The sequence below is a fragment of the Furipterus horrens genome, unplaced genomic scaffold, assembly GCF_987537825.1.
Source record: "Furipterus horrens unplaced genomic scaffold, mFurHor1.1.pri manual_scaffold_11, whole genome shotgun sequence".
In the NCBI taxonomy this organism is placed as follows: Eukaryota; Metazoa; Chordata; class Mammalia; order Chiroptera; family Furipteridae; genus Furipterus; species Furipterus horrens.
The window spans coordinates 71,950,342-71,963,001 of NW_028327181.1; the positions used below are offsets into that span (position 1 = coordinate 71,950,342).

The 12,660-nt window shown below is 41.5% G+C and overlaps 1 protein-coding gene across 3 annotated transcripts in view; it reads right to left on the reverse strand.

Moving 5' to 3' along the window:
* The window catches only part of TOM1L1 (target of myb1 like 1 membrane trafficking protein), a 50,362-nt gene extending 41,035 nt beyond the window's left edge, over positions 1-9,327 (reverse strand). For all 3 annotated transcript variants that reach the window (XM_090257357.1, XM_090257356.1, XM_090257354.1), the window contains exons 1-3: positions 9,212-9,327; positions 6,898-6,982; positions 4,590-4,668 (exon numbers count right to left, since the gene is read on the reverse strand). In XM_090257357.1, the coding sequence (XP_090113483.1) occupies positions 4,590-4,668; positions 6,898-6,982; positions 9,212-9,269 (222 nt within the window). In that variant the 5' untranslated portion in view covers positions 9,270-9,327. The remainder of the gene's footprint in view (positions 1-4,589; positions 4,669-6,897; positions 6,983-9,211) is intronic.
* Positions 9,328-12,660: the final 3,333 nt, after the last annotated feature.

Sequence of the window (12,660 nt, forward strand, 5' to 3'; positions counted from 1 at the left end):
GAAAATAAAAACAGAATCCAAAACATATTAAGATGACTATTTTAATGCATATTACTTAGGGAAAAATAACTAGAAAAGTTGAATAACAAATGACTCTTTGCTTGATACATCATAACTTTTTATTAGGTGAAATCTGAGAGGAATGCCTCTAGTTCGATGGGAGTTTATAGAACAACTTCCCCCTCCAAGTCTCACTTCCCCTAATAATAAAATGAATGGTGAATTTCTTGCCAAACAGTCGGCAGACCAATTTTTAGCTTTGGAGCACCAAGATTGTATCATAACAGGTGACATTCCAAGGAGGTTACCTGTACAAAATCAAAGAGTCAACAGGAACACTGGAAATGTTAACATCTGGAGATCTCAGATTATGCCCTTTGTGTTTTCCGACTGGAATGTAGAATTTCAGGACCAATGACTTCTGCATCACCTCTTAGTATGTCACCAGCACCTCCTCCACACGCACCCGAGCCCACTTTGATAAACAATAAAGCCTACTGTGGCACATTGGAAATATTAAATATGATGCTTTTGCACATTTTGAAATTGGGCTTTGGTGCAATTTACATGTGAAGGTTGTGTTTAAATAACCTATCTTTGGAAACCACACAACCAAGAAACCATGATCTGAGGCGCGATAGAGAATCTAGGAGTCAGGGAACCAAGAGAGACTAAAGACTGTGCCAACTTTTGCACTTGACTGGGCAAACCACTTATCCTTACGCTCAGCTTCAGCATCCTCAGCTGCAAAATGAGCATAACACCTCCCTCTAGAGATTTCTTGTAAGGATGAAATGGAAATATAATGTGTATGAAGAGCCTGACACATAGCAGGACCTTAATAAATGGTAACTACTTCAAAAAATATTTCTATTGAATTTGTTGGGGTGACATTGGTTAATAAAATCATATAAGTCTCAAGTGTACAATTCTATAATACATCATCTGTATATTGTATTTTGTATTCACCTCCCAAACTCTAGCCTCCTTCCATCACCATTTATTCTGGCTTTACCCTCTTCTAACTCCTCCACTCTCCTTTCCCTCTGGTATTCACCATGCTGGTATCTGTGTCACGGGTGTTTGTTTGCTTGTTTTTTGCTTAATCCTTTTACCGATTTCACCCAGCCCCCCCCTACCCCCCGACAGCTGTCAGTTCGTTCTCTGTGTCTACGAATCTGCTTCTATGTTGTTTAAATGGTAACTATTTTGATCACTTGCTTCCATGGGTAATTTTCTATCAGGAAAGAAGGCACTGATTAGCTGATGTAAGTGTTCTTTTTTGAGAAGCTAGAAGAAAAATATCTACTTGGTAGTTTCAGTTCTCACAGTGTCTAAACCAAGCACAGTAAACCAGGCACTGGGGCCACCCAGAGCTGAGGAAGACCACACTGAGGGGCTGAGCTCACTCTATAACAAGCTCTTGGAGGACTAAACATATTCTACACTATTTACACTAATTCTGAGGCCCCCATGGCTCCCCACGTAGCGGGTGCTCCACAATTCCCAGGATCCTGTTCAACCACTTTCCATTTGACAATAATAGTATCTTGCTGAGACTTATTGACTCCTTCAGGAAAAGACTAGCCTAAGAGTTATAAAACATGGCAACAAAATGCTTTTTAAAAAACAAAACTCCTGACTTCTTGACAAAACTGTTCCACCAAATGATGATTGAAGATCAGTCTAGTCACATCCCATGGAAGACCCAATCAAGGCTAGCAAGACCATGGAGAACTCAAATGATGGATGATAGAAAGAACATGTATAATTGACTTTGACACTCTCTCATCGCTTCCTAGTAATATAATGGAAATGTCATATATGGGGATTCATTTTTAAAGAGTTTATTGGTTAACATGTGATTGCCTTTGACCCACATTTGGTGTTGCCTTCAGTGACTAATTTCCATCACAATCAAATTTGGCTTAACAATATTAAAGTTAATATTAACAATATTAAACACACCTATGCAATGCCGTGAGCAGTCAGAAGGTCACCGGGCCACTAAATATACAACTTGGGGAAATCTGAAAGAAGCTATCAAGAGTCAAATGCTTAAAGGACATCCAAGAAGCAGGTACTTAATGAACTCTACCTAAACAATAGCCCCTCAACCTGTGACTCTTACCCTTATTTTGGCGCAGGTTTTAGTCATGTGTTCTCACTTACTGGTGTGGAAATCATGAGGTTGGGGAAGTACAGTTACCTGAGGTGGAACAGGTAATGGGAACAATCAGCTTGAAAGATCAGACAATCTGAAGGGAAGGAAGAATGGGAGCCCAAAGCAAAATGAAGGGTCAGAAAAGTCAGAAGAAAATTCTAGAATAACCCAGCTTCCTCAGGGAAGGGTCCTGGTTCATCCTCAGAAGGAAGGAACCACCATGGAGAAAGATATGGAGACAGAGATAAGAAACCACCACAGAAATGTTGAGTAGGCTGGTTACAACGAAGAAGAGACAGACTCATTACAGAGAGCAAACTTCTGTAAGAAGGTGAAATAATACCACATGCTAAAATATTGAAAGCGGCATAAATTCCTCTTCTGCCCTTATCTTTCTCACTCGAGTCTCCTAGCCTTCGGCAGCCTTGAGATATTCTAGATCCACTTCATTCCAAAGCTACCTGTGTTTCTACCCAAATTCTGCAGTACCTTCCATTAGCCCTGAGTGTTCTTGAATACCAGGAGAGGTGATATTGGGGGTGGGGCACTAAATCATTAATTCAACATCTGAGGCCTTGATATCTGGGTCCTGCACCATATATGAAGAACTTGAAGACACAAATGAAACAAAACAGTCATGGGGATGTAAAGCATAGGGAATACACTCAATAATATTGTAATAATTATGGTTGGACCCAGTCAGGTACTAGAAATATTGAGGGGAACACTATGTAAAGTATGTGATTGTCTAGCCACTAAGCTGGACACCTGAAACTAATACAAGATATTGAAAAAATAAAAAACAAAATGTCTGAGGACATGAAAAAATAAGGGGCATGATTTGTTCTGAGAAACAAGATGGTATGGGGCAAGGGCATGGAATCTAGACTCTGAGGATGATGCCACTTAAATCTTGAGTGGAAAAATACCTCTTCATCTCACTAGTCTCAGTTTCTTCACCTATGTAATGGAGTTAATAACACTGGTGTAAAAAATCATGAGGCGGGGGAAGTACAGGGTTGTCAAGAGCATCAATCAGGTATCAGGCAAAAGTTTATTTCCATCACTGATCCACTGCACAGATATATCTGCTGAAGTGCCCTGCTTCTGTCCAGAGTTCCCTTCATTCTGTGACCTCCCGGAGGTGGCAGCTATGGCTAAAGGACAAGGGAGAAGTCAAAAACTGGTGAAAGAGGAAAAATGCCTCTAAAACTATATTCAGTGCCCAAATGGAAGGGTTTTTTTAGTGGAAGCATCATTTTTAAAAGTACTTTATTGTTTATGCTATTATAGTTGTCCCAATTTTTCCCCCTTTGCCCCCTTCCACCCAGCTCGGCCCCCATTCCCAACAGTCACTTCCCACACCGTTGTCCACGTCCATGAGTCATGCATGTATCTTCTTTTTCTAATCCCTTCACTTTCTCTCAACCAGTCTCCACTGCCCCACTCTGCTCTTACAGCTGTCCGTCTGTTCCATGTTTCTATGCCTCTGATTCTATTTTGGTCATTAGTAATTTTGTTCATGAGATTCTACTTATAAACAAGATCATATGGTATTTGTCTAATGAAAGCATCATTGAGACTGTTTCTCATTCAGTTACTCTCCAAGTAACCAAGAACTAGAACCAAGTCACCCCATGGTCCTCTTGATCAAAACACTCCCAAAGCCCCTAAGAGCAGTGTGATGATGCTGGCTGATTAGTGCCATAACCACGAGAAGCCTGGGACCAGGCCGAGGTCCAAAGGCACGCCAAGGAAATCAGAAAGCCCCACAGCTCACTCTCAGGCAACAGGCAAGGCTTGCAAAACACACTGAAGTAAAAAGGGCAACTCATCAAAGTGACTGAAGAGGTTGTATGGCCAAGGGAGAAAATGGCAACAGGTCAAGTAAGTGTCCATGCCCGGGTTACAGATATTATAGTGCATAAGAGAATTACTTAATCAACAAAGGACTTTCTCCCAATTGCAACAAGCAGCAGAACTTGGTTGAAACTTCATCAGCTGCCTGTACCTCAGAATTCCACAAAGGTATTCAAGTGCAATACAGAGCTAATTGGGAAGCATTTCTAAGACTTCAGTTCTCCCCTGTGTAACACAGATGCACACTTTCTGATCAGCCCAGGACCTATCAGTCGAACCCCCAGCTCCCATTTCCTGACCAGAAAAACCCGATTTTCCAGGAACACTCTTTCCACAAAATGAAATGCTATTTATTATAACCAACTTAACTCTCTTAATTCTGTAATTCTCAATAAACAGTTTTAATTCATATTGTAAATAACTTTCTGCTAACCTATTAATTATATATATATATATATATATATATATATATATATATATATATATATATATATTTAACCAGAATTAAAATGTGACTATAGCTTGGAAAATCCTAGAGTCTTAATTATAATACGAAAGTACTTACTGACAAGGTAAGTTCAATTTCTTTATGATTGTAGTTTTTGGAAATCCTTTTCTTCAAAGCTTTTACTGCATCTTTTGGCCTACAGCAGTGAATACAAAGTAATCATCAATTTAGGCAGAGCTGAAAATGCGGACTCTCTGAAAAGCCACCTGCATTGTAAGGGGAGAGACAGCTGAGGAGAAGCTCAAGGCCTTGGTTCCACTGTGTGACCCAGGGCAACACTTTGTGACACCTCTTTCCTCACACATCTGGGAAGACAATACCACCTAGCCCCTTGTGAGGATCAAATAAAATATTTACTATAATACTGTTTACAATAACAACTAGAAATTTATATGAGACTGAATAGATAACTCGTGGTAATCCCTATTAAAAATACTCTGTGGGCTTTTCAAAATGTCTTAGTAAATGGAATAATAATTAAGACATGGAGGAAAGGTCCATCACATGTTAATAGCAAAACAAGTGAGTTATGAATCCATACTCCAAAATGTTAACTACAGTTTTTGTTGGGTGGTGGAGTCATTTGTGATTTTTATTTTATGTTGATCTGCATTTTATACATTTTCTCTGAGATTCATGCAGCACTCATGTCTATGTCATTTTTGAAAAGTGTTTATTTAAACTTAAATTTTAACTAGTCACAGACACACAAAAATCTACATAAGAATATTACTTAGAATACTTGTGAAATGTATCATGCACATACGCCTCCATCAATGTACAGAACCAGTATACAGAAAATGTAATTTCCAAAACCAATGAAGGCTACCCATTTTGATTAAGACTATTAGTATTTCCTTAGCATCCCATAGGCATTACGATTAACTAGGTCAATTTCTGATATGTCACAATTTTATGTTACTAAAGGAGGAATTACGTAGTGTTAAGTAGAGGGTCAAAATGTACTTTGAGATGGTCAACAAGTATAAATTGCCAGTGATAAGATAAATAAGTCATGGCGTTGTGTTCTACGACATGGTGACTCTTAGTACGGCTAGCACTGCTCTATGGTATATTTGAAAGTTGCTGAGAGTAGACTGTAAAAGTTCTCATCACAAGGAAAAAAACTGTATGGCTATATGACTATAGTGCTAAACTGATTATGGTAATCATTTTGCAATATACGTATGTCAAGTCATCATGCTGTACACTTTAAACTTACATAGTGCTATATGTCACTTCTATCTCAATAAAAATGAAAAATACAAATCCTTTTTATATGTTACCTTCCAATTTTGTTATGTTTGCATGGGTAGATTTCTATTATAGGATAATAATTATATGATATTACATATGCTTACATGGAATTGCCACTATTATAAAATACAATATTATATAGATTTTTTTTCTATATTTCTAAAAAGTCCTCTCTAAAATCTAGAATTAAAGTCTAGGAGAAGTTTAAAAGAATAAAGATACTGTTTTAAAAGGAAAAAACGACTTTGAGATTCCCTTTTTGTATTATCAATGAAGAAATTAGTATTATCAATGAAAAAAAAGATTCACAGAGAAACCAAATATAGTAAACAAGATTACAATGAAAGCACCATAAATACTTTAAAATACTAACCATAAGCACTTTCCACTGATAGAGTCAATAATTAAGTGGAATGTCTCCTTCATCAACATAAACTATACTAAAATCTTTTGCTGTCACTTATCACTTTAACACACATAGGAGAATTAACAGAATTGTATCCCTCATAACAATCTGTAATTCAGACTAAATTCACAAAACAGTTGGCCTTTTAAGCAATTTTTTTAAAACTTCAATTCTCTACTGTTGAAAAGTATAACAAAAGATAGTATGCCATTTAAGAACACAGCATGAACATGGGCAAGTTGGCCTTCAGAGGAGAAATACTGTCTTGTGACAGGGAGAAAAAGAAAAGATTGCAAGATTATTTCCTGGTTACAATGACAACTGTCCAAAGCCAAGTCACCTAGGAGTCCACTAGCTTCTTGATAATATTTTTCAGTGACAATAACATAAAATACCAGCAATCAGAGCAGGGGGAAATTCCTAAAGAAGAAAACAATTTCTCTTAAAAAAAATTATTTTTCTTAAAGAACAAGGAATTTGAGCCAAAATTCGAAACTATTAAGGAAAGGGCAAAGAGGAGAACAATTATAATGGGTTCTCAGACACTGCACATGTTCAAACAAGCAGCTCTCCTAATACTTCAACCTAAGGGGGGAGGAAAACACTCTTTCAACAAGAAAACCAAAGGTTTACAAGAGAAAATGCACTGTAGTTCTGTGCTTCTTACCAGAAGCAAAGGCAAGAGCCACACTCTGTACTCACCCATCATTGGCAGTGTTAATTATGTCACAAATGTGCATGAACTGGCCCCAGTCTTCGGTCTGAACTCCAGCAGATGTAGCCTTTTCTGCAAAGAAAAAGGTGTTGTGTTGACTCTGAGCTACAACAGAATGAAAAATGTCTGGTCTTCCTGAAATAACCTGCCTGGGGTTTGCTAGCAAGTACCATTAAGTTTATATTACCAAAGGGCAAAGAGATTTTTTTTCTGAGCAATTCCCAGTAATTCAGGCATCAATCAGAACCCAAGTTCAGAGGGCTGTTGTAGCAACAGTAATGAGTGACCTATTAAGAAAGACTGCAGGCACAACACCTGACTGCAAGGCTAGGCCAGGACAGCTCCATCTCCATCTGCCTGTCTGTTTTTCAGAGGACAGGCACTTACTGAGCAGCCACCTACACAGTGAAGTGCACAGTGCTAAGTATTTTAGCTTCTATAATGTCATTAAACCCACTGTCAGAGATGATGAAACAGAAGCTCAGAGAAGTTAAGGAAATGACGCAAGGCTACATAGTCAGTGCAAGGTATAACTAACATTCAAATCAAAGTTGTTGGATGCTACTCTGTTTCTTAAAATCATTTATTCTCTTGGGGGAGGAGGTGTTAAGAAAAAGAGATGAGAACGACTGAAATTGTCTGTGTCCTTTGGTAGTAGAGCAAGGTCACTCCTAGAACCTATAATAACCCAGGTTGCACCCAGGCTGAATTAAACATTCAGATGTTTTTCCGTCCAGATGTCCTCCTTAAGAATACAAAATGCTACCTGGGGAGCGTAAAGAACACTCAACCCGAATGAGCTTAACATCTTTCCTACAGGAAAGGAGAAGATGCCACAGCATGAAAATACCAAGTCCTAGGGGGAATGAAGAAAAAATTAAAAAGGAAAGAACACAAGTTTGGTTGGGGAAACTGCTTCCCATCTAGGAAAAGAACTCTTTGAATTTGGCACCCTTTGGACAAACCAGACTGATCTTGTGTTGCTCAGGACTATCACCACTCCTTCTGCCAGATTCCTTGCTCTTCATTCTATGCTCTTTCTCCCATCTTCCTGGAAAACTCCTACTCACCCCTCAAAAGCCATAGCAGAGTTAATGTCTCCCTTTTCATAAGTCTTGGGTGGTTTTACATTTTTCTTGGATTGTAAAGGTTCCATATTACAGTAACCTCAAAAAAGTGTCCATCTTCCCTATAAAACTGTGCCTTTCCTGAGGGTTGAGACGGGGTCTTACCTTTGCCTCATCCAGTTTCAAGCAGTTGGTAATTATTTGCAGCATTAGAGAATTAATCAGCCTATGAAGATGCAATCTGAACCCATTTATGCTCAGAGTTTATTTAATATTCAATAGGGATATAGCCAGCAACCGCTTAGAAATCGTTCCTCCTCAGTGACAGTTACTCTCACCCTTTTATTTTATGTACCACACGGGCTCTGAAGTTCAGGTTAAGTGGTGTGTTCCATGTTACACGGCAGCTAACTGAGCTGCAGCCCAAAGTCTCCAAATCTGAGCCTCCTCACCCCGCTAAGTTCCCGATATTATCATGTTCTGATTGGCATCATAGGCACTGATGCCACACCTGGGTCCCCAAGGAGGCATCAGGGAGAAGAGGGAGAACGGAGTCCCTGGCTTCTGCGGACCTATTCAGGTACAGCCACAGGAGAAATGAGTTTGGCAGATACCTGCGTGGTCCCTGGCGTCTTGAGAGGCCTCTAGTGACTCCAGATGGCTTCTCTGCTCCCCACTTCCTGCACTCCAGGTATGAGCATTTTCAATCTCTTTGTTTACCCAGAAAAGCAATTCAGGTGTTAAGGGCTTGGCGCCAGGGAGAACTGGTTTGAGAAGACCTGCCTCTCACCGCGAGGTTCCTTCACTTCATCTCCTTGATCCTTCTTGTCCTCTGTAAAGCGGTCACAGCAGTACTTGTGCCTTCGAGTGGACACACTTGAGGACTAACCCATGGAGAGGCCCAAACACTCCACAGCGGAATCCCACACGTGGCTCACCTGTTCGATTTTACTTTCCAGGAAGCATACACAGGGAGGCAGATTTTTAAGGAGGGGGTTCTAGAAAGAGTCGGCCATAAAGAAATGCCTCAAAGGGGCCGCGTGCAATGCGGGTGCCCGGGGCAAGTGGCAGGGAGAGGGGAAGTATTTCCTCAAACGTGGACCAACTCTGTCCTCCGCAGGCCTAGAAGGAGTCAACCGGGAAGAGGTTCACCCCAACCCCCGGGAAGGGTATCTCCCGCTCCCGCCCCCCGTCCCTAACGCCTGCCTGGGGGTCTTCCCCTGCGCTTCTTTACCTATAAGGTGGCCCACGGAGGTCGCATAGGGATCCCGGTGACTCTTTCCAAACGCCATGGTAGCCGGAGAGAGGCGGGCGCAGGAAAAACGCCTCCAAGGTTCTTCGGCTCCTGACTCCACCCGCACGGTGTCCCTGGCTCCTCCTCTTCGCTGATAGCTTCCCAGGCTCCGGGCGGAGGCTGGGCGTCCCGCCCGGCCATGGCAGGGCGCCCAGCTCCAGGCCAGGGAGGGGAGGTGGGAACACTAGGGCGGGGCTCCTGGGTGGCCGTGCACCTGCCGCGCGCTGCGCCCCTCGGGACTTGCAAGGAGAGGGCGCTGCCAGTTCCAGGTGGGACCAGTGGGTGGTGGCCTCCGAGTGCAAGAAGGGACACCGGGCGCTGGCTCCCAACTCAGGTGGGCTTCTTGCCCTGCCGGAGCGAGACGGCCCCGGAGCCACAGCTGCGAATTAGAAATCACAGCTCTGACCCCGCCGCCTACTGGGCAAATTGCTGCCTTTCTCTGCCCCTCTTGCTCCCCCTTGTAACTAAGGAAGTATGGGGTTAATGACACAAATATCAGGATTATTATTAGAATTGGGGACATAAAACGCTCAGGTTCGTTACTGTTACCCACAAGATACATATTTAACCACCAAATGGAAGTAAACGACAAATATTTACTTCCATCCTCGCCCCAGAGGTCCGCGAGAGGAGGTGTGTCTCTTGCCCTTTAAAGCTGCAGGTGATGGGTTAGCTTTGAATTTAGGGGCCTTCCAGGAGCTAGCGTCCTTTGTCTTGCTCTTATTTCCTGATGGACACAGGACGCTGCCCAGCAAACTCGGTTCCTAGCCCTCGCTCCTGGGAGCAGTATCTTCCAGCGCGACTGAGAAGAGGAAAGAGGCTTCGCTGTGCTCAGGCAGGGAGAGTTTGGCCTCAGGACTGCTTTGGAATGTAAATCCCAGCTTAAGCGGTCCAACCCCTTTCCAGCTGCCCTTTCAGAAGCGGGATTTATTTCCCTATCCTGGGCATAACATCTGATTACCGATGTTAATCTCCAGTGATGCCAGAGCCTAGAGAGTAGGGTGCCTCCAGGTGATGGCAATTAGAGATCCCAATACCTCTTAACCTCGCTTTTTGCTGTCAACTTGGACCCTGTCCCACAAGCCCTTCTTTGGCCCTGGAAATGGTGACAAGAGAGATCAAAGTGGGCTTGGTCCAATTTATGCCCTTAGTCTTATATATTTTAAAATAGAATTCAAAACCAATTGCAATACACAGCAGGGGGTCTTTCTTTTCTTTCTTTCTTTCTTTTCTCTTTCTTTCTTTCTTTCTGTTTCTTTCTTTCTTTCTTTCTTTCTTTCTTTCTTTCTTTCTTTCTTTCTTTCTTTCTTTCTTTCTTTCTTTTCTTCTTCCTTTCCTTTCCTTTCTTTTTTTCTCTAGTACCAGGGATTCTAAAATATAGAAGAAAACATTTTTGTTCTGATAGTATTTCTCATAATAGGATCAGCCCTACCTGTAACTAATATTCTCTCCACCTGATTATCCAGGTTGAGTAGCTATTTCAGATGCTGTCATATTGCAGTTTAGAAAAACCAAAGCATATAACTATTTACATAGTTGTCTGGCTAGTGAAGGACTGTCTGATTCCAGAAGCTGGGACTTGGAACTTTGTCCTGTGCACCTCTCATGTATGCCCTAGATAGTAGCAGTACCCTTGATTAGTTTACACTTTTAAATAAGTGGATTCTAGGGCATATGCCTGTAGGAAGAGGTGAGTGAGCATTGCAAGTACATATGTCTAAAAGACAAAGTTGACACATTACCAGCCTTTATGCAGGTAAGAGGAATTTTTATCCTCTCATTTAATTTTGTTCTTACCACTAAATTACTTAGATTTTCAGATCTGGACATGCCCTTAGAAATCAAAGTCTCTATCCTCATCATCTTATAGGTAAGAGAGAGAAAAAAAAGAAAAGAACAGCCAGAGAAGGGAAGTGACAAGGCCATCCAGCTCCAAGCTAGAAGAATGTAACACAATAGCTTAACCCCAAGTCCCAAACTCTTCCCACGGTAGGCACATCTTCTCTATTTTAATATTTAAATGTGCTCCTCCAAACTTCCCCATAGTATTTTCTCTAGCCTTCTCTTTATCCCTCTCTCTTTTTAATGGTTCCAGTTCCAAATACCACCCACTCTTTTCTCCCCCACCTGTCCCTCCATGGAAACTAATTTCCATATCGATGTGATCATCAAATCTAACAGCCATTCTCTGCCTCAGCTGCTCTTTGCCCTCCCTGTAGTATGTGATACCCCTCCCATTAGCCATTCTTTCCTCCATCACCTTTCCGGGTACTTTATCCTACATTCCTTTTTCTGACTGCTACTTCTCAGGATCTTCACCTGGCATCGTTGTCCTCCCTGGCCTACTAACCCTAAGTAAGCCACTCCACAGTTCCCAAGTCTATCTTCTCCTTTTTCTCCATTCCCTCAGGGTGCCTTCTTGTCCCTTTTCTATAAAGCCTTTTCTGACCACTCCCAAGATAGTTGAGCCCTTCTGTCTTGTCCTACATACAGATCTGTCTTAGAACTCACAACACTTGATATTACTTCTTTGTTTAGAAATCTCTTTGCTGCCTCCTAAAAGGGGAAAGAGGACCCCATTTGTTGAACTGGGTATCCAGGCACTTAAAAAGCCTTAAGGGATGCTTACTGAATGCCTGACTGACTCTCCAAAATCTTGAGTGGCTCTATCCTTCCTGAGATCTGGTTCTTAATTCCCTCCTAGATGCCTTATTGGAACCCTGCCCTTGACAGCTGGAATTACTATACTCACCCTTTCCCCATCATCTTGGTATTCTACCTGACTTCCTTGTTTTGAACATCACTGTTATTGATGTATTGGAATCACATGGGTCACTGTAAAAAAAGTACTGATGCCTGAATTCCACCCTCAAAGATTCTGATTTAAGAAGCCTGGGATGCATCAATGACATCCAGATATATATATTTTAAGATTTTATGTATTTATTTTTAGAGAGAGCAGAAGAGAGGATGAGCGAGAGGGAGAGAAACATCAATGTATAAGAGATACATTGGTTGCTGGCCTGTAACCCAGGCATGTGCTCTGACTGAGAATCATACTAGAGACCTTTTGGTTTGCAGGTCAGCACTCAATTTACTGTGCCATACCAGCCAGGATGCATCAAGATTTTTAAAGGTCCCATGATGGGCTAATGCTACCTTAATTTCCCAAATAAAAAATCTTGATGTTATCCCTAGTTCCCAAATCCCCTGCATTCTTTATCTCTTTGTCTCCTTGCCTTTTTCCCTCTGTGGACCTTGTTCAATCCAGCAGTTCTTAATTATCATAAACCTTAATAATGCTTAGGGATGAACTTGGATTGAAGCTTGGGTTCTCCCAAACATAACCAAGACTCTGTGCATATAAAGGCATACTATTTTTAAAATGG